Source organism: Marmota monax, unplaced genomic scaffold (genome assembly GCF_021218885.2).
Source record: "Marmota monax isolate L192 unplaced genomic scaffold, Marmota_monax_Labrador192_F-V1.1 WCK01_AAM20220418_F8-fsc00134, whole genome shotgun sequence".
In the NCBI taxonomy this organism is placed as follows: Eukaryota; Metazoa; Chordata; class Mammalia; order Rodentia; family Sciuridae; genus Marmota; species Marmota monax.
The window spans coordinates 3,660,968-3,688,128 of NW_026692281.1; the positions used below are offsets into that span (position 1 = coordinate 3,660,968).

The 27,161-nt window shown below is 37.7% G+C and overlaps 1 protein-coding gene and 1 long non-coding RNA gene across 4 annotated transcripts in view; one reads left to right on the plus strand and one right to left on the minus strand.

The window, feature by feature from the left end:
* Positions 1–432: 432 nt before the first annotated feature.
* On the plus strand, positions 433–27,060 carry Zc4h2 (zinc finger C4H2-type containing). 3 transcript variants are annotated; one of them, XM_058578252.1, is made up of 6 exons: positions 445–647; positions 2,327–2,618; positions 21,490–21,661; positions 23,205–23,377; positions 24,348–24,510; positions 25,607–27,060. In XM_058578252.1, the coding sequence occupies exons 2-6, from the start codon at positions 2,518–2,520 to the stop codon at positions 25,718–25,720; spliced, it is 723 nt and encodes a 240-aa protein (XP_058434235.1). In that variant the 5' UTR covers positions 445–647; positions 2,327–2,517; the 3' UTR covers positions 25,721–27,060. The 3 variants fall into 3 exon arrangements, with proteins under 3 accessions (XP_058434237.1, XP_058434235.1, XP_046296364.1); XM_046440408.2 differs by lacking the exon at positions 2,327–2,618; XM_058578254.1 differs by lacking the exons at positions 2,327–2,618; positions 24,348–24,510 and having other exon boundaries at positions 433–647.
* LOC131424053 (uncharacterized) overlaps positions 964–27,161 on the minus strand; it is a 108,532-nt gene continuing 82,334 nt past the window's right edge. Inside the window, exons 3-5 of the long non-coding RNA XR_009226481.1 lie at positions 5,858–8,845; positions 2,504–2,601; positions 964–1,722 (exon numbers count right to left, since the gene is read on the minus strand). This is a non-coding gene — a long non-coding RNA (uncharacterized LOC131424053). The remainder of the gene's footprint in view (positions 1,723–2,503; positions 2,602–5,857; positions 8,846–27,161) is intronic.

A 27,161-nucleotide genomic window follows, 5' to 3' on the forward strand; every position in this document is an offset into this window, starting at 1 on the left:
ATATCCCAGTTTTTGTATCAACCCCTCCTCAGTTCCTCCTTTTCCCACCTCTGATCCACTTCCATTTGAATACCAAAGCCACTAGTCTCCTGGCAGCAACTAAAGCACTTGACCTCTAATTCCCCTGCAGGATTTCTCTCCTAGACCAAGGCTTGAGTAATTAGCGAGTCCTGGTAACCTTTTGCCAATAGCTAAAGCAAGAGGGTCCCTCGAGGGGGTGTGAATGGGTGTATTTCTCATCTTTCTAGTTGCTTTTGGTAATTTTAACCCCATTCTTCCGCACAGGGTAATCCCATACTCCTGCACTTCTCACAACCTTTGACATAATTATCGGTGACAAACTGATTTAAAGTGCGGCTGCAGGAAGAGAAACAGGCATTAGTCGCTTGGCCTTCTGGGAGTTGTAGTTCTGCAAGCCCCTGGGATGCCTGGCTGGCCCTGGAGCTGCGGACTACAGCTCCCAGCCCTTCTCCAAGCCCCTACCGCACAGACTCAGAGCCCCAAGCCCCGAGGAGGTGGCTACATTGTATCCATTGTATCCCTTGGCTGGTGTATTTGTAGGTTTCTCGGGACGTGAAATTGAGAGTGAAAAGCATGGCAGATGAACAAGAAATCATGTGCAAATTGGAAAGCATTAAAGAGATTAGGTAAGTAGCACGAACAGCATTCCCTGCTCCACCCTCCTTGAGATCCCCCTCTCCCCGCCCCAATCCCTCGCTAAAGGAGAGGGCTTTACCTATGGAAAGTATCTATTGTTGGACTACTTGCAGAGGGGATCTGGAAAGGGGCGCATTCGCCACAGGTAAGGTGAGGTTCAGAGAGTGGGGTCTGGGGATATTTGGAACCAAGAGTAGTAGAAACAGAGGGAGAGAAAGGAAGGGAGCGCCCTTGCCAGTTGTGACTGAGAAAGCACAGATGGAGACACTAGAGGCTGGTCCCAAGACAGCTTTATTTTTCCTGGGCTGGGGGTCAGGGTTGGCATTTACAGACGCATTATTTAAAAGTACTTGTTGACTTTAAGGTGTCTTTGGCGTCTTGCTGCTTTGTTGAGATTTTCTTTCCCCGGTCTCCGGTTTAACTTCAGGACCTGGAGCTCAGGAAAGCCTTTGATAGCTGAGTCTACCGCGTCAAAGTTAGTGGCGGCTGCTGGTGGCCAGAGGACTGAGGGTGCAGAGGAATCCTAGCGGGTGGGGACTGGGAGGATGGCGGGGACTGGGAGGATGGCGCGCACTGGTTTTCATTTTACTTAGTTGCCACTTTCTTTCTATCCCGCCTCAGTTGGGGGATGGGAGCTATGGGATTGAGGATGGAGTCACCACACTGAGATGATGACAGCCGCTCTGAGAAGCTAGAGGAGAAGGGTGGGTGGCAAATTGGGAGTTGCGAAAGTCCACCATCCCAGTTACTCCTGGAGCAGCTTTGTCAAGGCGATGATGTTGTCCTTGCTGGGAACATAACTGTGCCTGGTGGGCTGACTGTGTGGGCCAGCATTATGCTTTCTTTTGTCTTCCCTGCACTGCCTTAGTCCCTACTTTGACTTCCACTCTCTGAGGGTGACTTAGGTTGGGTTGTCTCCGTGTTTCTGTGGCGTGGTTTTCAGTGAAAATGGGTGGAGGATGTTAAGTGAGTCTCTTTAAGAAATACGACCATGAGATTTAACCCTGGGAATGCCTAGTGAGATCTGTACATCCTTCTTCCTCTGAAGAAGTTGCATCTCTCCTTCTGCAGGGGAGGGGAAGGAAGAAAATTATTATTTATTGAGATCCTGATGTGCCATACACTCTGACCTACTTTCATTCATTTCTGCAAATCCTCTGATCTTTGTACTCCTCCTTTAGAGCTGGAAAATGGAGGCTCAGAAAATTTGAATATCCCAGAGCCACACAGCTTGAAAATGCCACATTTTGGTTTGTGATATTGGGAATTGAACCCAGATCTTCACATATCCTAAGGCAAGCACTCTACTACAGAACTATATCCCCAGCTCTTTTTATACTTTGAGACAGGGTATTGCTTAGTTGCCCAGGCTGGCCTCAAACTTGGGATCCTTCCGCACCATGCTCCTTGAAAATGCCATATTTTGACAGGAACTAAAGTCTGCCTACAGAGAGGCCCTGTTTTGTCCACTATCTCCCACAGAAGGACTGGGAAGGTGGAGGGAATTTATTTTTCTACAAAAGCATCAGTTGGTAGGGAGGGAGAGTCATTGTTGCAGGAGAATGCTAACTGTCATAACAATGCAGCTAATAAGATGTCTGGGCTTGCAAATGGAAAACCAGGTTGTCTACTCTCACTGGGCTTTAAAAGAAGACTATCTCATCCCCAGAGAAGGACCATACCACAACAAGGACTTTCATCCCCAATGAAAACAGACCACACCCAAGGGAGAACACCTGGGGAGCCATGATTTCTACCCTCAAGTGCTATCTAGGAGGTTTTCCTCTAACCAGTTGGGATGGGATCAACAGAGATTTAGAGAGAAGGCTGAACTCCTGCCACTAACCAGCATTAACAAAGATGATTCACCCTGGAAGTCAAAAGAGACCTAATGGAGAAACTGGACTTCTGTTGAACTTCCATGAAGGGGATATCAGAGGAAGCCTGCTGAGACAAAAGATGTAAGTAAGACCCATATTGTCCAACTTTTAATGGAAATCCACTTACCATACCAACATAGCAACTTGAATGAGAATATTTATGTATTTATTTTGGGAGGGATGCCAGGGATGGAACTCAGGGGCACCTGACCACTGAGCCACATCCCCAGTTCTATTTTGTATTTTATTTACAGACAGGGTTTCACTGAGTTGCTAGTGCCTCACTTTTGCTGAGGCTGGCTTTGAACTCATGATCCTCCTGCCTCAGCCTCCTGAGCCACTGAGATTACAGGTGTGCACCACTGCTCCTTGTTGAAAAGGGTTTTAAAATATAGATCATAAAAATGTTGCAATATGCAACTACAACATACTTGAAATAAATGATAAAAAAGAAAATTACAACAAATATGTAGAAAGTCTCAACAACAAGAAAATAAAATAAAGAAGCAGCAAAAAATATTAGAATTGAAAAATATAACAAGGCTCTAAAAACTCAATGGGTGGTCTCCATAGCAAGGTTTTGGAGAAGAGAGGAAAAATATTAGCTTAAACATGAAACAATAGAAGTGTCTGCAAGACTATCACAGAAACTTTAACATTGATACCAACAGATTCCCAGTAGGAAAGGAGAAAAGGATTGGTAAAGAACTTGAAGAAAAATGGCTAAAATTTCCAAAATTGTGTGAAATGACTTACAAATTCACAAAGGGGATTAAACACAAATAGAATCAACAAAAAGAAATCCATTCTAAGATGTGCTGTAACCAACCTTCTGAAAAAGAAGAAAAAGGAAAAACTCTTGAAGGGAAGACAGTCTTAAGAGAACCAATACCTTACCTATACCTACAAGAAAAAAAAATAGAATGACAGATTTCTGATCAGAAACTGATAAGATCCTAGCAGCAAGTGGCATATTTTTCAAGTGTTGAAGAAAAAGAAATGTTAACCCAGAACTTTATGACTAGTGATAATATTTTTTGAATGAAGGCATAATCAAGACATTCTCAGATGAAGGACAATTGGGGGAATTTATCAGCAGATCTATCCTGAAAATGGACAAAAGTTTGCAAAACAGAAAAAAGAAGGAGCCAAGGAAGGAAGAACAAATGCTGTAAGCAAAAACATAGGTAAATATGGCATAATTCCCTTTTTATTTTCAAATTTCTTAATAATTTTTATGATTGAAAGGTAATTTAAAAATTATCTAATGGGATTTCATGTATGTAGATGAAATATGTATGACATTTATAAATGGGTGCATGAAAAGAAAGAAAAAGGAGAAAAGCTTTCTGTACTTCACTAAGGCTGATAAAATGATGATGTCAGAAGATGGTGATAAATTTTGTATATGTAATGTAGTACTGAGATCATAACACTAAAAACCTATATAAAAAGATGAAAATAAAAACATTAAAAATAAATCTTTGGGGCTGGGGATGTGGCTCAAGCGGTAGAGCCCTCGCCTGGCATGTGCGGGGCACTGGGCTCGCTCCTCAGCACCACATAAAAATAAAATAAAAAAAGATATTGTGTCCACCAAAAACTGAAAAATAAATATTAAAAAATTCTCTCTCTCTCTCTTTTAAAAAAAATAAATCTTAATGGGACTCTGAAAAAAGTGTAATTTACTGAAGGAAGGCAGAAGAAAGGAAACTGAGAAACAAAGAAGAGAGAAAACAATACAAAAATAAAAAGGCGGATTTAGTTTAACATCTCAATAATTATGGTAAATAAAAATAATGTAAATAGACCAATTAAAGTAGAGATTGGCAGAGAGGATTTAAGAAAAACATAATTAATTTTATGATGTCATTTAACCAACTCACTTAAAAAATAAACATATAAGTAGCTGAGATTAAAAGTATGGGAAAAGATACCATGAAAGAATTAATCAAAAGAAAGCAAAAGTGGTTTACTTATTATCAAAGAAAACAGATACCAGAGTAAAAAAAAAAAAAAAAAATCCCAGAAAGAGGTAGGGACACTGCATAATGAAAAAGGGTTAATCAACCAAGGAGATATGAATCCAAAATTATATGTTTCAAAAATGACTTAAAATAAATTGTTTTGGCAATTTTACATTAACATACAGCATTTAAATCTGGTTTATGTATTTAGAATGCAGAAAGTATTACAAATATACACTTGATGTCCATAGACAAACACATATGAGAGGCAGAAGGAAACAGCAAAGGAAACAGCCAGAAAGAACTAGGAAAAGGAACAAATATTTGCTGAGAACATAATATTTTAAAAGCTCTTTTAAAAGCTCATTTAATCTTCAACCTTCCCAATGGAAATCTGTGCTGAGAATTATTATTCTAATTTTACACACAAGGGCACTGAGATTCAGAGAATTTAGGCAATCAATCTATGGTGACACTGCTAGTTAAAAAAATGCATCCTCCTATTCACATGGCACACACATTTTATCGGCATTTAATGCCCTCATAAATGCTGATAATCTGATTACTCATGGCTCGTGGTTTTTCAACTGCTCTAAATTATAATTACCATTATCCCAAATTTCTTAGTTTATAAGCAAAGCAGCCTGTTTCTGTTAAAAATGGAATATTCTTGGGGCTGAAGCAGTGATAATGATGGCATCACCACCTAAGGAATTCAAGCTCAGAGCCTTTCCACACACAGAGACCCAGAAACATACCCAGAACTCACACTCACCAATGGCAGAATTTGCATTGGGAACAGCCTCAGGAATGGATTCTTTCATCTAAGCCCATTCCCTGCTCCTGCTCTGACCATGTGCCAAGCCTAGCACAATCCTACTCTAACACTATTCTTCAGACCTCAGGCCTTCTCCATCTATTCCTTGGGCTTTTAAGTGGTAAGGAAGGAGCATGTGGATACATGGAAAAGGAAAAACAAGAATTGAAGAAACAGAAGGTGGAATAAAAAAAGGGAAAATTCCCATTGTTCACAGTGTCTTTTTTAAAATACGGGGTATTGCCAATGGTTAGTTTTAAGTCAAAGTAAGTCAGTTGCTTATAGTACTATTAAACTTTATTTTTAAAAATAAGATGGGGATTATCAACATAAGAGTTGGTGGGCATATAATGGGAAAGATTTTGTTATAGTTTTGTGTGTGTGTGTTTGTGTGTGAGGAAATGATGTGAACTTCATTTCTCACTTAGGTCATTTCTTAGTCTTTATCTTTTGGACAAACATTTGTCCATCAGCTTTACCATGGCACTCAAGACTCTGCCCCACAAATCACATCTAGATTCTTCATTTCCACTTACCTGATACTAATCCTTTCCTTCACTCTGTCCTTTAACCATGGAGAAGTTCCTAATTCATGAACTTCCATTCCTCTGGGGTTCTTCCTGTGTAGATGCCTCATTCCACATTCTGAATCTGTAAATCCTACTCATATTTCTGTAAATCCTACTCACATTTCAAGAAATTCCCAGAGGAAATGCCACTTCTCTCAAACTTTCTCAAAGTCCCCAGAGCAAATGAATCAGGCTCCCCCAGCCCTGCATGCTCTATGGGAATATTTATTCTAGCACTCACATTAACCCGTCTTACTTTACAGTTTTGTCATGTGTCTCAGTCCTTTCCACCCTTCCTTCCTCACTTTGTCCTTTCCTCCCTTCTGTCCTCCTTTTTCCTCCTCAGCCAATACTCTGGCAGGCTCAGCAGGCTCCTCTGAGAGTGGGCTTCAGAAGTGACACTGGGGCTGTGCCTAGTCAGGAGCAAGGCACAGGGCAGCTGGGAGCTCTGGGACTTGGGGATGGGTAAGTTAAGCCAAACAATGCTGACCTCAGCAGAAAGCATGGAAAGGAGTTAGCATTGGTATTGAGCTGTATAAAATCTTCAAGTGGACTACATTATGAAACCTGTTTTCCCACAGCAGCGGTTTTCTCAGATGAGCAAATAAATATTAACCGAAAGAACACTTGTTCCTTAAGCAATGATCTCACATTCCTGGAGGCAGCAGGATAGGCTGACTCAGTGGCATTTACAGAGCACTTATCCTGGGCCAACACAGGACTATGCTAGTCTGTGGAGTTTTGCCACTTTGGATGAATAGCACCTGATCTGAATGATCCTCCAAAGAAAGTCAACAGATCTGATCTATCCCTAGTTCCAGACTCACATATTCCACTGCCCAGTTAACCTAGCACACTGCATGTGACACTGGTATCTCCAACAGGCCCAACAGAATTCTCAACTCCAGACCAATCATTAGCACAGTAGGATCAAACTTGATCATGATTCGGGTTACACCTGGAGGGCCTTTAAATTATAGATTGCTGGGCCCCAATCCAGGGTCTCTGGTTCAGCAACTCTGGGGTGGGGCCTGAGAATTCACATTTCTAACAAGATCGTAGGCAATGCTACTGGTGCTGCTGGAGCAACCATCCTTGGAAAACCACTGCATTCATAAGGCCTGGTGAGTTGCACCTCCACAATATAATCTGGATCTGTCCACTTCTCACCATGTCCTTTACTCATCAGTATACACAGGAAACTCTCCATCCCCTTCCACTAGCCAGTGTCTATTCACTGATCATTCCTTTGTCAAATGCAGTAAGTCCCAGCTCTGCTGCCCTGCTTTTTGAGTGAGCATTGGTGCTGAGTCACCTATGAAGCTGGGTCACAGGTGAGCCTGCCAAGTTTGTCCCAGGAATGATGATCCATATCCCTAGCCCCTCTTCTTTCCTCCTCTATGATAGCCAGCAAGGAGTCATTGGGAAGAAAGTAACCAGGTGAATGTTTTTGTCTTGGCTAGTGCTTGGAGAGGCAGTGGCTCAGGAGAAGCTCAGGAATCCCATTTCAGTGTTCAACACAGTTCCATGATGTGTCCTATTTCACCCTAAAATGTGTGGCTGAACTAGGATAAGAATTCACCGTTGGCTTGTTTTCATTAACTTTAAATCCATCATATGATGAAAATCCTAGGTGTGATGGAAGGTGATCAGGCTTACAGCACTGTGTCTTTTACTTCTTAAATTTTTAGTCTTAGGTAAGTCACTTTATTCCTTTCAATCTCAAATTCTTAATCTGTACAAATGAAGTTGACCATACTGCTTGTATTGGTATGATGAGAATTAAATTTCTTAGCCTATAAAGTGCCAGCACAGTTGCTAGAACATATTAGGCTCCACAAATATAATAGGCATTATTATTAAGTGTTTTTATTAAATTATCTAGCCTTTCTGAAGACTAGATTCCTTTCCAGTTCCTAGCACTAATGGCTTCTTAATAAATTCTAACAAAATAAATGAAATCTTCCCTAAAGTTTACTTCTCCCTTTCAGATCTACTTGTCTTCCTTCTCTGCAGCTATTGGTGTTGTAATCAGTTCTCTAGTTTTACCATCTATTTGTTCTCACTTATTATCATTCCAAATGTAATTAATTGTTCCTGTCCACTTATGGCCAAAACAATGTGATAAGTGATATGGATGTTCAAAAGAGAAAGATGGCATGCTGCCAGTCTTTAGAAGTTTCATGTATATATAATTATCTTCATTTCAAATTGCAGAGGACCCGAGGATGGTGGCCGTGTAGCTTTTGATAGTTCCTTTCCCATTTGTGGACTTTGTTCATTTTCTCTAGTATGAAGAGGATTTATTTAATTTGTTTCTTTGAAATAATGTTGTGAGGAGCCCCGTGGGTTCCAGGGAGATTCATCTTAGACCACTCTGGTAGAATCAGGTGGGGTGAACTTAAAGTGAGTATAATGACTCTGGGGGTCCCATTTCTACTTCATCCATAATAGTTTTGATTTGTATGTACTATTTATATATTTGTCCTCAATTATTTATTTGAAGTAAGGGGTCTTCTCATCATGAACGCACAGGAACCAGAACAGTGCTTGCTTTATACAGTGTTTGTCTGCTTGACTGATGAAAGTTGTAAAGGAATTGAAACTAGTATTTTTGTGTATCTAAGGAGAAGATGGCATGAAGCTCTCTCTGTAAATCTGAGAATCACAACACTTTGATTCAGATTTAATCATTGCTCAAACTGCCCAGTTGCTTGTCAGAGTAGGGAAGTTTGAGCATAAAATACTATGTTGAAAGAGCATAGGAAATGCAAAGAACCTCAAGGGAAAAATTCTCTCTTTGTTTCTTTTTTTCTTTACATTCTCTCTGTGTTTCTTTTTCTTTCTCTCTTTTTCCTTTTTCTTCTTTCTGTTCCTTGTGTGTATCTCCTTCAGCAGATTTTAGAATTTGTTTGTTTCTTCTGAACATGCCTTTTGAACAAATCACTTATTTTCCTGAAAAACATGAACAGAACAGAAAGAGATTAGATTTTGTGTTCATAAGGAGTTGTGGGTTTAATTCTGCATGCAGGACAAAGCCACTGTGGGTATTTATTGAGTCATAATTTACAAACCACAGAAACTATCTATTTTAAATATCCAATTTAATGATTTTTTAGTAAATGTAAAGAACTGAGAAATCATTCCTAAAATACAGTTTTAGAACATTTCTATCAGTGCTAACTGAGCTCTTTTTGCCTGTGGTTATGGTTCAGTGTTAGAGCACTGGCCTAGCATGTCTGAGACTCTGAGTTCTATCCCCAGTACTACAAACAAGGTAGCAAGGAAAGAGACCTCTTTTGTCTAGCTTCTGAGCCCCAGGAAACAAGTAATGTATTCATGTATATATGGGTTTTTCTTTTGTGAACATTGCATCTGAGCTAAGTTTTACAAATGTGATCATTTGCTCCTCCCTTCAATCACTTAAAATATATAGTTTTTGAGATTTATCCACATTACAGCACATATCAGTAAACTTTTCCTTTTTATTTAGTGACTATAATCTCAATGCACGAATATACTATATTCTGGTTGTTTACTTACCAGTTGATAAACATTTATTTCCACCTTTTTTGGCCTTTGTGAATAATGTTACTGTGAACATATGTATACAAACCTCTTGTGAAAACATGTTTTCATTTCTCCTATTTATATTTCCAGGAGTAAAATTTCTGTTTCATATGACAATTGCATCTATAACTTCTTAATATTCATTTTCATTTTTATTGGTTCTTTTTAATTATACATGACAGTTGAGTCCATTTTGATATAATTATATAATCATGGAATATATCTTTCTTATTCTAATTTGTACCCCTAGTACTTCTCCTTCCCCTTCTCTTTACTTACCCCCTATTCCCTTCTTTCTATCTGTCTTTCTGCCATTTACTCATAGTTATTTTTATTTATTTTTTAAAATGATTTCCTGTGGATATACATGATAGTGATATTCACTGTGGTGTATTCATATATGTACATATATGAATGTCAGATTCATTCCATTGTCTTTCCTTTTCTTATCCTCCCTCCTTTCTCCTTTCTTTCATTCTCTTTTTAAGATTCCTAAAAAGGTCTTTTCCAAACTGATTGTCCCAACTTTCATCTCCAAAAGCAGTATATAAGGTTTCCAGTTACTCTGTATTCTCAACAATATGTTTTATTATGTCTAATAAAGACATTATAGCAGGGCTTGGTGCTGCCCACCTGTAATCCTAGCTACCTGGAAGGCTGAGGCAGGAGCATTTCAAGTTTGAGGCTAGCCTCACCAACTCAGTAGTTTCCTAAGCAAGTGAGTAAGAACCTCTCTCAGAAATAAAAAAAAATTAAATGGCTAGGGTTGTTTCTCAGCAGTTCAGGTCCCTAAGAGCAATCCCTAGTACAAGAAAAAATTAAGAAGAAGAAGAAGGAGGAGGGGTTGGGGAGGGAGAGGAAGAGGGAGGGAAGAAGGAGGAGGGGGAGGGGGAGGGGGAGAAGGAGAAGGGGGAGGAGAAGGAGGAAGAGGAGGAGGAGGAGGAAGAAGGAGGAGGAGGCGGCATTATAGCCATTCTAAATTTCTAATGATGTGAAGTAGTATCTCATTGTAGTTTTTTTGTTTTGTTTTTATTTTTTTGTCAATGGACATTTATTTTATTTGTTTATATGTGGTGCTGAGAATTGAACCCAGTGCCTCATACGTGTCAGGCAAGCACTCTACCACTGGGCCACAACCCCAGCCTCATTGTAGTTTTAATTTGCCTTTTTCTAATGACTCATTTTTTTTAGTTTCTCTTTATGGGTTTATTTGCCACTTCTCAGGAGAATTGTGTATATTAAAAACTTTTGCCCATTTTTCAGTAGAATTATTTGTTTACTGATTGTGAGTTTTGAGTATTTTTTATATTATATGGATACAGGTCCCTCATCAGTCATTTGCTTTGGAAAGATATTCTCCCAAACGTTGACTTGACTTTTCATTTGCTTAACAGTGTCTTTTGAATTGTTGAAGGTTTTAATGTTAGAAAATAAATCTAATTCATTAATATTTTACCTTTGAATTGTTATGTGCCATATAAAATGGTTCTTTGCCTAACCCTTAGTCACATTTTCTCCTATGTTTTCTTCTTGAAAATTCCACACTAAGATTGGTCGGTCGGTCTGTCTCTCTCTCTCTCTCTCTCTCTCTCTCTCTCTCTGTATGTGTGTGTGTGCATGCACACACACTTTGAAGTGCTTTGAAGTATTTTTTTTTTCATAAACATGTTCAGTTGTTTCAGGACCATTTGTTCAAAAGACTATCCCTTTCTCTACAGGATTGCCTTTGTACTGTTGTCAAAAATCAGTCATCTACATATATGTGGGGTTATTTCTGAATTATTTGTATTCTCCATTGATCTACTTGTCAGTCTTTCTTGCCAATACTTAGCTGTTTTGATTACTGTTCCTTAATAATGATTCCTGAATTCAGATAGTAAATATTTTCCAACTTTGTTATAATTTTTAAGTGTTAATTTTGGTTATTTTAGGCCCTTTGTATTACTGTATGAATTTTAGAATCTACTTATCAAATTCTGTAGAAAATATACTGTGATTTTAATAGGATTTCATTGTATCTATATAATAATATGTTGAATTTTGTCAGTGTGAAATCAAATAGGGTCCCATTTCTATTCCAGCATCTAATCCAAGTTACCACATTACATTTTTGTGAATCCATTTTTATATCTTTTTTGGCTTATTGTATTTTAGTGGTTGCTTTATATTTTATAGTATGTGTACTTATCCTAGTTTACCTGCAACTGAGCTTATTTTACTGTAAATTCAGTGTAAGAAACTCAGCAACAGGGCTGAGATTGTGGCTTAGCGGTAGAGCACTTCCCTCGCAGGGGCGGGACCCGGGTTCAATCCTCAGCACCACATAAAGATAAAGGCATTGTGTTGTGTCCATCTACACCTAAAAATAAACATTTTTTTTAAAAAGAAACTCAACAACATTGAAACATATTTTTCCCATTCTGCAATCATGCAGATTATTACACTTTCTTGTTTAAACACTTAATTGTCATTTTTTGCAGTTTTATCATATTTTCTCTGAAGTAACCATTTTCATTGTTCTTTGTTCTTTTGAATAGATAACATTTCCCCCTCTGCTATAATTTTGCTTCTGCTTGAAGGACTTCCTTTAACATTTCTTCAAGTCCAGATTTGCTGATGATGTAGCATTTTAGCCTTTCTGCATCTGAAAGTTTCTCATTTTACCATTGCTTTTCAAATTTATTTTCACTGGAAAAAATAATTTTATATTGTCAGGGACTGTGTAAATAGAAATGATGCTGGGAAAAATTGGTATCCATATGTAGATGAATGAAACTAGATCCCTGTCTCTCACCCTGCACAAAAGCCAACTCAGAGGATCAGAAAACTTAAGAAGTAGACCAGAAACTTTGCACTGCTAGAAGAAAGGAGGTTCAACACACCAACATATTGGTGCAGGCACAAACTTCCTTAACAAGACTCCTAAAGCACAAGAAATAAAACCTAGTATCAACAAGTGGACTGCATCAAATTAAAAAGTTTCTGCACATAAAAGTAATCAATTAAGCACATAAAAAGAGAGCCTGCAGAATGGGAGAAAATCTTTTCCAGCTGCTCTTCAATAGGGGGTTAATATCCAGAATATATAAAGAACTTACAAACTTAACACCAAAAGAAAAAATAACCTAATTAATAAATGAGCAAGAAACTGAAAAGACACTTCTCAAAAGAAGAAACACAAATAGGCAACACATATATAAAAAAGTGTTCAACATCCCTAGCAATCAGGGAAATGTAAATCAAAACTACACTGAGATTTTTCCAGTAAGAATGATACTTATCAATAATACAAATAATAATAGATGCTGTCAAGGATGCAGAGAAAAGGTACACTTGTACATTGCTGGTAGGACTGCAAATTAGTACAACCACTTTGGAAAGCAGTATGGAGATTCCTCAAAAGACTAGGAATGAAACCACCATGTGAGCTAGCTCTCCAACTCCTATTTATCCAAAAGAAGTAAAATCAGCCTGTGATACACTCACATTGGTATTTATAGCAGTGTAACTCATAATAGCCAAGTTATGGGAACAAACTAGGTGCCATTCAAAAGATGAATGGATAAAGAAAATGTGATTTTATACACAATGGAGATATACTCAGCCATAAAGAAAAAATGAATTATGGCATTTGCAGGTAAATGGATGGAACTGGAGAATATCATGCTAAGTGAAATAAGCCAGACTCAGTCAAGGGTTGAATGTTTATTCTCATGTAGAAGCTAGACCAAAATAAGGGAGAAAAAGAGGGTGTGGGAATCTATGAAAATAGAAGGGAAATGAGTATAGCAGAGGAAAGGGATTGAAGGGGAAGCAGAGGGGATGGAAAGAGAGGATCTTTGGAATGAATTTGAGCAAACTATGCTATATACATATATGAATATATCACAGTGAATTTCACATTTATGTATGTCTATAAAGAACTAATTTTTAAAAAGTATAAATGAGTAGAAGAAAGTCCAGTATAGTAGAAGGGGGAGAGGGGAGGGAAGTAGGAAGTCGTAGGGACTGAAGTGGAGCAGATTATATTCTAAGCATGTATGATATGTCAGAATGAACCTCATTATTATGTATAATTATAATACGCTAATATACATAATACACTATTATGTATAACTATAATATACCATTGTCATGTTGCTTCAATCATTCTTTTTTCCTCTGTATGTGATATGCTTTTTTTTCTTCTTCTGGCTTATTTTAAGTCTTATTCTTTGTCACTGGTTTAAGTGATTTGATTGTTATATAAGTTTGTGTAGTTTTTTAAATGTTTCCCATGCTTGCCACTTATTGAACTTATTTTATCAAATTCTGAACATTTTTGCAATTAATTTTTCATATATATAGAGCCCTCCTTCTTGATCTGCATTTTCCTATATACATTTTATTTTATCTTTATCTTTATTTTATTTTATTTTGGTAAAAGCACTGAATATGAGATCTACCTCTTAACTAATATTTATATTTGGTGAATTAAGGAATAGATTAATATATACTATAGACACATTATTCAAAGAAAAAAGTGGGAATATGTACTGATACAAGGTAAAGTAACCTTCATATAAAAGAAAATTACTAGGTAGAGAGAGGGACATTACATAATAACAAAAGTGGCAATCCTCCAAGAAGACACATCAATCCTAAATATGCATATATCAAACAACAGGTCTGTAAACTATGTGAATTAAAGGTTGATAGAACTTATTTTAGTCAGCTTTGCATCAATGTGATCAAAATACCCAATAAGAAAAACTTAGTGGGGGCAAATGTTTATTTTGGTAGTTCCAGAGTTCCAATCCATGGTGGGCCAATTCCATTGCTCTGGGCCTAAAGTGGGGCAGCACATCTTGGCAGAAGGGCTTGGTGGAGGACTTCTCCTTTAATGGCAGTGAGTAAGGAGAGAGAGAAGGAGGAAATGGCCTCAGGGAAGATGGACCCCTCCTGGGCACACTGCCACTTATTCCAGCCACACCCTACTGGCCTAACAGCCTAACTTTACCATTCAGTAAGTCTTGTCAAACTAGGATAGCCTAATTAGGTCACAGCTCTCATAATCCAATCATTTTATTTCTGAATATTTCTGCACTACCACAGGATCTTTGAGGGGGGGGGCACCTCATATCCAAACCATCAAAGAACTAAAAGAAGAATTAGATATATAATTATAGTTGGAGTCTTCTACACACCTCTATCAACATTTGATAGAACTGCCAGAAACCAGCGATAATATGGAACTCCAAATCACCATCAACCAACAGGATCTAATTGACATTTGTAGAACACTTCACTTAACCACAATAGAATGCACATTCTTTTTAAATGCCCATATACAATACACCAAAATAGATCATAGCTTGGGATATAAAACCCAACAAACTTAATAGAATTGAAATATAGGATGTTCTCTGACATTAATGAAATCAAACTAGAATCCAATAAATCATAGAAAAATACCAGGAAAGTTGACATGCATTTGGATTCTAAGCCACATACATCGAAATAATATACATTACAAAGACAAAGACTCAGGAAAAATAAAAACACTTTGAACTGAGTGAAACTGAAAATACATCAAAATTTGTGGGATACAGAAAAAACATTAGGGAAAGGGAAGTTTGTAATACTAAATGCTTACGTTAGAACAGAGGAAATTCCTTAAATTGATAATCTAAGCTCCCACCTCTACAGACTGAAAAAGAAGAGAAAAATAAGACCAAGGCAAGCAGAAAAAAGTACATAAAGAATCAAAATCAATGAAATTGAAAACATAAAAAATAAAAGAAATCAATGAAACAAAATCTTAGAAATCCAAAAACCTGTTGCAACAGTAACAAAGAAAAAAGAAGATATAAATTTTTGATATCAAGAATGAAGCAGAGGGTTATCCGTACAGATCCCACAGACAACAAATGATAACAACTATGAACAGCTGTGTATATGTAAATTGCATAACATATATAATTTGAACCAATTCTTAAAAACACAAACTATCACTATTAACCTCCCATGAAATACAGGCATACCTTAGTGATATTGTGGTTTCAGTTCCAGACCATTATAATAAAACAAATCTCAAGATAGAGTCACACATATTTTGGTTTCTGAGTGAATATAAAAATGACATTTACTCTATAATGTAATCTATCAAGTATACAATAATACTGTTCCTACAGAAACAATGTATGTGACTTAGTTAAAATTACTTTATTAGTAAAAATACTAATTATAATCCAAGCCTTCATTGAATAGTAATCTCTGCTGGTTACCTCAATGCTAATGGTTGCTAACTTTTCAGGATGGTGGTTGCTGAAGGTTGGGATGGCGAAGGTAATTTCTTAAAATAAGACAGCAATGAAGTTTGCCAAACTGTTTGATTCTTATACTCATGAAACACTTCTGTGTAGTATGTGATGCTCTTTCATAGCATTTTGCCAACACTAGAACTTCTTTCAAAATTGGAGTCTATCCTTTCAACCCATGTTGCCATGTTGCTGCTTTATCAAAAAGTTTATGTAATATTCTAAATCTTTTCTTGCCATTTTAGTAAGGTTCAGGGTATCTTCACCAGGCATAAATTCTATCACAAGAAATTACTTTTTTTTTGCTCATTCATAAAAAGCAATTCCTTATCTAGTTAATTTTTATCATGGGATTGTAGCAATTTTAGCCATATCTTCAGGTTCCATTTCTAATTGTAATTATCTTGCTATTTAACTACATCTGCACTTACTTCGTTCATTGAAGCCTTGAACTCCTCAAAATCATCTATGAGGGTTGGTATTATTTTTTTCCAAACTCCTGTTAATGTTAATACTTTGCCCTCCTTCCATGAATCCTAAATGTTCTTAATGACATCTAGAATGGTGAATCTTTCCCAGCAGATTTTTAATTTACATAGCTAATATCTATCAGAGGAATTGCTATCAATGGCAGCTATGGCCTTTTGAAATGTATTTTTTAAATAACTTTATTTTTTTTATGTAGTGCTTTGGATTGAACCCAGTGCCTCACACATGCTAGGCAAGTGCTCTGCCACCAAGCCACAGCCCTGGCCCTTGAAATGTATTTCTTATATAGTGAGACATAAATGTTGAAATTACTCCTTGATTTATAGAATGCACAATAGATGCTGCATTATCAGGCATGAAAACAACATTAATTTCCTTGTACATCTCTATCAGGCTCTTGGGTAAAAAGATGCCTTGTCAATAAGCAATAACATTTTGAAATATTTTTTTCTGAACAATAGTTCTCAATAATAAGCTTACAATAGTAATATTGTTGTAAACAGACATACTGTAATCCAGTCTTTGCTATTCATTTATAGAGCACAGGAAGAAAAAAAATGTAATATAATTCTTAAGAGACCTAGGATATGTGTAATATTAAACAAGTATTGATTTTCACTTAGAGTCACTAGCTGCATTAGTCCATAGCAAGAGTTAAACTGTTCTTTGAAATGGACATTGACTTCCCTCTAGCTATCAAGTTTTTTAAAAAACACCTTTTAAGGTGTTTTCTTTCAAGTAAAGTCTATTTCATTTACACGGAAATATGGCCCCTTTCATCAGTTTTCTTTAATCTCCTGAATTACTTGTGCAGCTTCTACATTGACACTTGATTATTTGTCTCACACTGTTGTTATGGAAATGACTTCTTTCTTTAAACCATGAACCCACTTCTGCTAGATTCATATTTTTCTTCTGCAACTTCTTACCTTTCTCAGACTTCAGAGAATGGAAAAGAGTTAGGAATTTGCTTTGAATTAGGCTTTGACTTAAGGAAATGTCGTGATTGGTTCAATTGTCTAACCCTACCACTAAAATTTTCTCCATATCATCAGGAAGGCAGTTTCACCATTTTTGTTTATCAGTTATGTGGTCCACTGGAGTAGCAGTTGAAATATCCTTCAAAAACTTCCTTTGTATTTTCAACTTGGCTAACCATTTGTCACAGAGGCCTAACATTGTCCTATCTTGGTTTAATAATTTCTAGCTTTGTATTTAAAAATTAGAGATATTTGACACTTCCTTTCACTTGATCACTTAGAAGGCCTTGTAGGATCATAGATATATTAATTGGCCAAATTTCAGTATTGTTATAGCTCAAGGAATAGGAAGAGAGAGATGGGAAAATAACTGGTTGGTGGAGCAATCAGAAATATTCAACATTTATTGATTAAGTTTGCCATCTTTTATTTCTGTAGTTTGTGGCACCCCAAAACAATTACAATGATTACTGGTCACAATTCACCATAAAACATATAATAATAATAAAAACCTTTGAAATGCTGCAAAAAATATGAAAATGTGACACAGAGACATTCAGAAGTGAGCATATGCTATTTTAAAAACTTATGCCAATAAGTTTGCTTGATGCAGGGTTCCCAAAAACCTTCAATTTGTTTTAAAAAATGTAATTTCTGTGAAGCACAATAAAATTAAATAATAATTTGAATAACCCTATGTAACTATTTAGGAAATTCAATATGTAATTTAACAACTCTCAAAAATGGAATCTCTGGGTCCAGATGGTTTCACTGGAGAATCCTTCCAAACATTTTAAAAAGAATTAACACCAATGTTTCACAGTCTCTTCCAGAAATTAGCAGTGTAAAGAAAACTTTCCATTTTATCTTCTAAAATTCTTATTACCCTGATATCAACTCCAGGCAAAAACAGTCTAAGAAAAGAAAGTTACAGTTTCATATCCATAATGAATATAGATGCAAATATATTTATCAAAATATTAGTAAATATAATTAACAATGTATAGAAAGAATTTTACATTGTTAAAAACTTGGGTTTATTCTAGAGATGCAAAACCAGTTATTTATTCAAAAATCAGTGTCACTTATGGTACCAGGGTTAAAGAAGGAAATTTGCATTATCATGTCAATTGATAAAATTAAAACACTCAAGACCAGCACAATTCACAATAGCTAAACTGTGACACCAACCTAGATGCCCTTCAATAGTTGCATGGATTTTAAAAAAAAGTGGTATATATACACAATGGAATATTACTCAGCAATAAAAGAGAATAAAATCATGGCATTTGCATGTAAATGGATGGAGTTAGAGAAGATAATGCTAAGTGAAGTGAGCCAATCCCCAAAAACCAAATGCTGAATGTTTTCTTTGATGTAAGGAGTCTGATTCATAGTCGGGTAGGGAGAGGGAGTGTAGGAGGAATAGATGAACTCTAGATAGGGCAGAGGGGTTAGAGGGAAAGGAAGGGGGCAGGGGATTAGAAATGATGGTGGAACGTGATGATGATTATTATCCAAAGTACATGTATGAAGACAAGAATTGGTGTGAATATATTTTGTATACAACCAGAAAAAGTAATTTGATAGGACTTTCAACATTAAATCAAGGAAAATTAAAAAAAAAAAACACAAGAGAATTCTGCACATATTTATGATAAAATATTTTGGAGAACTAGGAATGGAGGGGAACTTCTTCAAATTAATGACTTTTACAATTTGACATTATTGACTTCAACAAACATCTACCCACATTTGTTGCCATCTTAATTGAATTAATTATAAATTAGGAAGGCTTGGCTTGGCTCCATAAAATATCTTTGTATTGACATTGTAAGGTTGCTTATGCTAATGATTGCTATTTTGATCTTAGTAATTAGTAATATAGCTAAATAATCATACTGGTACATGTACCTACATTCATGTGCATGTGTGTACACACACATACACACAAACACACTCTATGCGCTGTAAGGTCTTTATAACAAAGTCCAAATCACTGTGGTGAAGAAGATAACCATGGCAGAAGAGTTGGGCAGAATGGGGAGAGAAGAGTATTAGCATTTATTGCCTGCCTACTGTATGCTACATAATATATTTGGGAAATTTACATGTGTTAGCTCATGTAATCCTCTCCACATAATCTGTAATGTGGGTGTTATTAGTGAGGAAGTCAAGGCTGAGAGAAGCAAGGTATGATGATTAGATAATGTCACTTTGCTGCTGTTTAAAATTCTAAGATTTCTCTACCTCTAAGGAACAAAGGCCTAATTCATCCCAGTTTCTAAGCTGTGTTTTGACCTGTGCCATTCTCCACAGTTTCATCTAGGTCCCTCTTCTTTTTGTAGTACATAATCGAGCCATACTGGTCTTTGTTTAGTTTTTTTTTTTAATATGTCATATTTTTCTGCTCTAGGGCTACTACTGTTCATGCCATTCTCTCTGTCTGGATTACTCTCCACTGTGTCAGCCTGTACTCCATTCTTCAGGACTTAGTTTAGATATCACATCCTTGGGTTCTCAGGGAACCTTTTCCTGACTGCATCCTTGACTCTACAGTATCCCTCAGACTGCATTAGTCCTCTTTGTTGTGTTCTTCTATTATATTGTTCATCTCTTCCCTGTTATTCTTCATATGGTTTTACATATAACCATATGTTCACGGTTGATTTTCCTCATTAGATGAAGCTCTTGGTTCATATATTGTTCTGTTCTGTGCTCAATTCCTAGCAACTGGTACAGTGCCTGTCATATGATAGGCGTTCAATAAATATTTGGTTAATGAATATACACATAAACTTTCTAGTGTTAGTACATAGTAAGTATGCTAGATAGTTAAGCTTTAATCATAGTTGTTGTTAATATCCAATAGCAAATAGCTTGTCAAAGGCAGAACAGGTATTTATACCCAGGTTTAAGTCTCCTTTCACAATATGACTCTGTCTGCAGAAATAGGTTATTGGCCCAACACTGTCTTTATTGGCTATATGAATTCGGGTAAGAAATGATGCAAGTCTGAATATCAGTTTTCCATCTGTAAAGATGTGGTAGGAGTAAGCAAAATTAGATAGGAGAGGATCTAAATAAATAAATAATTAACCAATACAATCTAGTAACAATCTTCTGCAAGACAGTTGAGCAGTTATACCAAAAACCCTTGGTATGTTTATGCACTTCAGCCTGGTACCCTCAGTCAAAGTCAGTGTGTAGAAGTGAGTTGTATGTAGATTTTGATGTCAGAGAGCCCTACATTCAAATTCCAACACACAATTTAGTAACTGTGTGGTCCTAGACAAGTTACTATTCTGAACCTCAATTTTCTTCTCTACAAATGGGATAATATTCCTTTCTAAAGTAAAAACAAAATAATAACACAAAAAGAAAAAAAAATGGAGCATAGAAAGAAAAACTCCCATTATTCTATGTACCTAACACTGTTATTTGTGTGGTTCTGTGTACTTGAGGAGCACTTGTTGAAGGAGACAAGAGACTCAGGCAGTGCTGAAAAAGGAGAAAGGGACTGCAGACAGAAGCTGGCTGACATCAGAGGCCTGAGGCCAGGGCATGGTGCTGGAGTATCCATGAGATACTCTGGAACAGAGGTGAAAGCCAGCTATTGAGGCAGAAGAGATGCCAAATATGTGTAAATGGCTAATGGCTAGGCAGGTCCTGAGAACCAGAGAATAGGAGGCCAGTGGGAGGATATCAACATGGCTTAGTTGGTCCTCCTTTCAAAATGTGTAGCCCTCTCATGTAAGCAGGCTTCGAATGATTTGAAAGGCCCTTGAAACTACATCCTTCCAGTTTCTTTTCTTGTTTAATCACATGAAAATTTATTTTGAAATTGTAACCTTAGGGTAGTGTAATGACTACCATATTCCAATTTTGCTGATAGGCCAGAAAACACATCTCAATGTATTAACTTTTTGCTTGTTTGAATTACTTCCTTAGGATAAATTTCCAGGTATGGGATTGAGCCAGAGGGTATACAATTGAGATTTAGCAACCATAACCAGATTTTGGGTTTTTCTTTCCTTTTCTTTTCTTTCATGTTTGAAACCCACTGAGCTTTTATTTTGAAAGAAAGCATATCCTGCATTGGGGGTAGGGGTAGGGTGGCTTGCAGTTGGTTCCTCATGGAGAGAGGGACATTTGGAAAGATGACTTACAGAAAGCCCTGCCTCAGGACCTAACTCTGTCCTCCATCTCCATTTTCCTTCCTTCTTTTGATGGCCTATTTAATGCTTTGGGGGGATTTCAGAAACAAGACCCTGCAGATGGAAAAGATCAAGGCCCGTTTGAAGGCTGAGTTTGAGGCACTTGAATCAGAGGAGAGGCACCTGAAAGAATACAAGCAGGAGATGGACCTCCTGTTACAGGAGAAGATGGCTCATGTGGAGGAACTCAGACTGATCCATGCTGACATCAATGTGGTATGTGGTTGGCTGCCTGGAGCCTACCTCTGGGCCCATTAAGGAAGAGGCATTAGTGATTATTGTGGCTTCTTTTTAGATATGGCTGTGGCCACTCTGGGGGAACAATCATCAGGCTATGATGAGGTGGAAGAATCCATGATTTTTGAGATGAGTACAGGGTTTGTTATTGACTGACTCTGTTACTGGACAAGTCTCATCTCTCTGTCTCAATTTTTCTTTGCACTATGGGAAGAACTCCATAATCTCCAAAGGCTCTTTCAGCTCTGATGTGCTCTTGTTTTGGGAGTCTTAAGAGTTAATACCTATCCTCTTTAAAAAGTACAGTAGTCACCTGCCTCTGGAGTACAGCTCAAGGTGCTCCAAAGCTTCCAACCAGACCAAAAAAATAAAGTTTGCCTGCCTACTAAGGTGGGGCTCCCTCATTAGAGTGTCTTCCCTGGAGACTCTTTGGAAATTGGAAAGTTAACTACTAAAGTGATAAGCTTCTCTCTCTTTTGAAATTATTCATGCAGAATTAGGGATGGTGTACTGCTGATTCCTTCACTAGGAAGAAAGTTGGAGGTACTGATCTATAAGGTCCTTTGCAATTCTTAGAGCCTATGACAATAATTACTTTTTAAAAATTGACATTTGAAGGAGCTAAATTTCTGCTTTTGGGAAACACATTTATGTAGCAATACTTATTTCCTCCTGCTGTCAGGCCTTGGATCTTAAAAGAAATATAAATGAGGTAGGCACTTGGAATTTTCTGTGTCAAAGATCACAGGATTCTGGATCTCATGAGGAATTGACAGTTTTTCTGCCAGCTAATCAAGGATACAGAGCCAGTGAAATGAATAAGATATTTTCCTGAGAGGGTCTGCAAATCTAGAACAGTGGATCTCAGTCTTGAGCATCAGAGTCACCTGGAGGGCCTGTTAAAACACATATTGTTGAACTCCACCCCGTAGTTTCTAGTTCCATATATTTATGTTGCAGCCTGAGAATTTGCATTCATGAGTTTCTGAATTATACTAATGCTAACCATTAGTATAATTGATCTAGAGAGATCAATAAATGAGAACCATTGATCTAGAGACTTTTCTAGAAAAAGATCATTGGTCTTGGAGACAGAAGCCCCGAAATTTTATGTAGACTTTGTCTTAAGAAGTATTTCCCTAAGAGAAGTCCATTCTTCTCTCTAAGGCTCAGTTCTCTGACCTGCAAAATGGTGGTAGGGTGAACTAAAATAGACTCTAAAGCCATCTAGCTCTGAAATGATATGTTTGAGCAATAACTATCATTTATTGAGCCTTTGTTCTTCTAGCCCCTGTGTTGAGTGCTTTGTATGAATTTGATCATTGAATCTTCACCAAGATTACATGACATGTTCACTATTAAACTATCACCATCATAGAGATGAAGAAACTGAGGCTTGACCATTCATTGTAGAAAGTATGTGACTGGCTCTAGAGTCTGTGCTACTATCCACTCAGTTTTAAAGTGTCTGTGAGAATTTGGTATTTTTTTTTCTCTGTGCCTATCCTGTTCTGCTTTGCAGATGGAAAACACTATCAAACAATCTGAGAATGACCTAAACAAGCTGCTAGAGTCTACCCGGCGCCTGCATGATGAATATAAGCCACTGAAGGAGCATGTGGATGCCTTACGCATGACTCTGGGCCTGCAGAGGCTCCCTGACTTGTGTGAAGAGGAGGAGAAGCTCTCCTTGGAGTAAGCTGCCTGCCCTTGTCCCTACAACATAGCACATAAGAACATACACACTCACATAGGCACAAAAATCTGGCCTGAAAGTCAGGATACTGAGCCTGGGTTTGTCAGTGGCTGATTCATTTTATGATTTTGAACAAGTCTCTGTGGTGGGCTCTTATACCTGAAGAAGGATGATTAGACTAGAATTACTAGATGACTTTTAAAATTGTTTGTGTGATTTTGACAATACAGGACTTTTCTTTTTTTAATATTTTATTTTTTTAGTTGTAGGTGTACACAAATACCTTTATTTTATTTATTTATTTTTATGTGGTGCTGAGGATCAAACCTAGGGCCTCACACGTGCTAGGCAAGCAGCTCTACCACTGAGCCACAACCCCAGCCCGACAATACAGGACTTTTCTGTGACTCTTAAGGGGTTACTTTCTAAGTCAGGGTCTAGAAGGGGTGTTCATAAATCTTTGAAAACACAAAAGGCTTAATTTTCCTGGTCCAGGGACTAGCTTGGGGACTTCATCTCAAAATCTAAGAGTTGGAGAAATAGGCTTGCCTTAAAGAGAGACAGAGTTCAGCCCAGTCAAAGGAAGCATAAACGTAGAGCAGATTGTCTGTGGAAGTTGTGAGCTTCCTATTCTTACAAGTCCATAAACATAGACCTGGGGACACTTAATAAGAATTCTGAAAATGATCATGGGATGGAGAATAGAAGTAAATATTCTTTAATAACCTTGCTATCCCTGAGATTTCTTGATCATCTGAGTCTGTCAGAGCCAAGTAGCAGAAGGGTTACCATTCCTAACAGACAATAAGCCTGGTACCCAGGGAAAATACCTTTGTGAAAAGGAAGGTACAGGAACTTTCTAGAGTAAGCCACAGTCCAACTCTTGGTTCTGTGCCATGGAGTATTTAGGAGGGGCAAGGTTCTCCTTTGCGTTCAGAATAATCCAGCCAATGTTTCTCATCTCCAAAGTTACTTTGAGAAGCAGAAAGCAGAATGGCAGACAGAGCCTCAGGAGCCCCCCATCCCTGAGTCCCTAGCCGCTGCAGCTGCTGCTGCCCAACAACTTCAAGTGGCTAGGAAGCAGGACACTCGGCAGACGGCTACCTTCAGGCAACAGCCCCCACCTATGAAGGTGAGTGAGCTAGAGAGGGGCTTTGGAGGATGCAAAATATCTTCCTATGGAAGGATGTGGAATGCTGAGTCTGGAACTTTGGTCTAATTTATTTTGGGTCTTTCTTAAGCAGCCTTTGCTTGGCACACACACAAAGAGTTGTTCTGTTGGCCCCACTGGTTTGTTGTTCCTCATCTCAGAGGGAACAGAATGCAGGGAGGTTTTCAGGCTTTTGCTGAAGTACAACTTTCTAAATTTAGAAGTATAACTTTTACACAAATATATAGTGAGCATGTGTCATTAAATGTGGGAGCCAACAGAATTACAAAACAGCTTCCAAGAGCATTTGAGAAACATATATTTATATAATCAACAAAAGAAAGGGATGCTGACATAAATTTGCCAAGTTAGATACAGAACTGATTCATATTCTACAGGGAAATAAATCTATGATCTTTATGGTTACCTTTTCTTTTGAAAAGACTAATTTGCATCTCTATTGGGAAAATTCATTTGCAGTTTATCAGGGTAACATCTCAGAATCTGATCAACAGTAAACAGTCAACCAAAGAAACATTTTCCTAGAGTAGAGGCCAGCGAACTATAGCCTATGGTCCAAATCTGAACTGCTACCTGCTTTTTAAAATGAATTATGGGCACACATTTTTTATGTATTGTCTATAGTTTCTTTAATGTAAAACAGTTGAGTTTTTGTTTTAACTGAGACCATATAATGAAAAAGTCTAAAATATTTAATGATCTGGCCTTTACCGAAAATTTTTGCTAAATCCTAATCTAGGAAATTAAATAATCCTTGAACAGACCTGTTAACAGTGTTCTAGTATAATGCTGAATGAACATTTAGTCCTCATTTTGCCTCATTTCCACATTTTGCAGACATTTTTTCAGCATCCCTTTTAATCTGATCACTCTAATCCTTCACTCTCATCTTCTATTGTCTCTAAGAACACTGATCTCTACTTGGATCTTAATGATTACTATTATCTTTTGATGGGAAATCATGATTGCTTTCTGGGCCTCTGGGTATTAGAAGTCTGAGCCATAGCCTAGAAAAATCTGACCACTAATTTTTCTTTGTCCTGTGCTCCCTCACCAGGCCTGCTTGTCATGTCATCAGCAAATTCACCGGAATGCACCTATATGCCCTCTGTGCAAAGCCAAGAGTCGGTCCCGAAACCCCAAAAAGCCTAAGCGAAAACAGGATGAATGAAGAGAGGGAAAACATGTGAAGCTGTGCTGATCATAACCCCTCCCTTTGGCCAGAGTGATAGATGTCCTGATGTGAAAACACATTTCCCCACCCCCACTGTCTCCTATTTAATGTGACAGAAGCACAACCCCTCTCTCACTTTACTTATTTCTTTTTGCTCTTGGCATTTCTGGTTTAGGAAGAGATGTGGTTCAGGTGCTAATGACTGTGTCTCATGATCCCTTCTCTCCCACCCACATTTACACTGCTGCCCTTATTTGGAGCTAAGGGGAGGGCAAGGAGCCCAGATGTAATTCTCTGTCTCATGTGCTTGAGGCCTGGAATCTGAGGAGATGTAGGTTCTGAGGGCTGGGGTAGGCCTGTATTTTGTTTCAGGAAAATGCTCCAGTCTTTCTCTTCCCTGTACTTTTTTGCCTTAGGTTTTGAAGGGACAACAGTCTTCTTGCTGGGCTTCCTAACAGGCTATATGCATATATCCTACCCTCATCCTTAAGGCCTAGAGGTAGATTGGACAAGCCTTCCTTTATATATTCATTTGTGAGGCCTAGCTGTTATTCTATAGCTCGTCCCACTCACTTATATATACTAAATATCTCAGGTACCAGGCCATGTCTGGGTATCCTGAGATCTATGGGTCTTTCCTCCATACCTCCAGTCTTTGAAAATCAGTAGACATTTGCCACAGTGAATTTAGGGAGCCATACCTACTCTATAAGTCTTACTTAACTCACTGCTTAAAACACTGGGGCTGAGGCCTCTGCTATAGAGGCTGCCTTAGGCTGAGGAACCCCAGGTTGACATTTAGATTGGCTTCTGTTCAAAACTATTACTCTGGCACCAGTTTGATGGTGTTTCATTGAGAGGAGAGGAGTGGATTTAGATTCAATTGAGTGTCAATCACTTTACACATGCACATTGGTAGGGCTTCCATTCCATTCATCTCTTCCTCTCCTGGATCTGTCTACTTCCATAAAGCAGCCTCAGCTCAGGACAGCTTGTAGCCACCCTTTTCCTGTGGACTGTATGGGTGGCCTTTCTTCCTAAAAGAAATGGCATTGAGCTCCCAAGCCCCACATCTCTTCTCTCCACCAAAGCTATGTCTCCTTGTTAAGTCACTCTTGGATTTAATGAAGGCAGCTGGGGGCTGGCTAACTGAAAAAAGTTTTAGCCTCGGGTCTCAGTCCCTGGCTATGGAGGGGGAATATTTTTCCTTCTTTCCTTAACTGTAGTTTTCTTGCCACAGTGTATGTGTTAATAATATAAAACTTTCCTCTACTCTTTGAAAGTAAGAGTATTGTCGTACAAATTCTTTTAAATAAACATTCGTTCATTGGAGTAAAGGTTGACTGAGTGCCTATTGTGTGCTGGATAATACAGAAGATGTAATACCATTTATACTTCTAGGTAGCTCTATGCTTTTATTCACTCCAGCTTACAAATG

Bases quoted from the DNA above. Each gene is read 5' to 3' on its own strand.
- Zc4h2 (XM_058578252.1), top strand. From the start codon at position 2,518: ATGATTCACCCTGGAAGTCAAAAGAGACCTAATGGAGAAACTGGACTT. The intron at 21,662-23,204 runs GTATGTGGTTGG...TCTGCTTTGCAG, and splicing joins TCCATGCTGACATCAATGTG to ATGGAAAACACTATCAAACA. The intron at 23,378-24,347 runs GTAAGCTGCCTG...TCATCTCCAAAG, and splicing joins GAGGAGAAGCTCTCCTTGGA to TTACTTTGAGAAGCAGAAAG.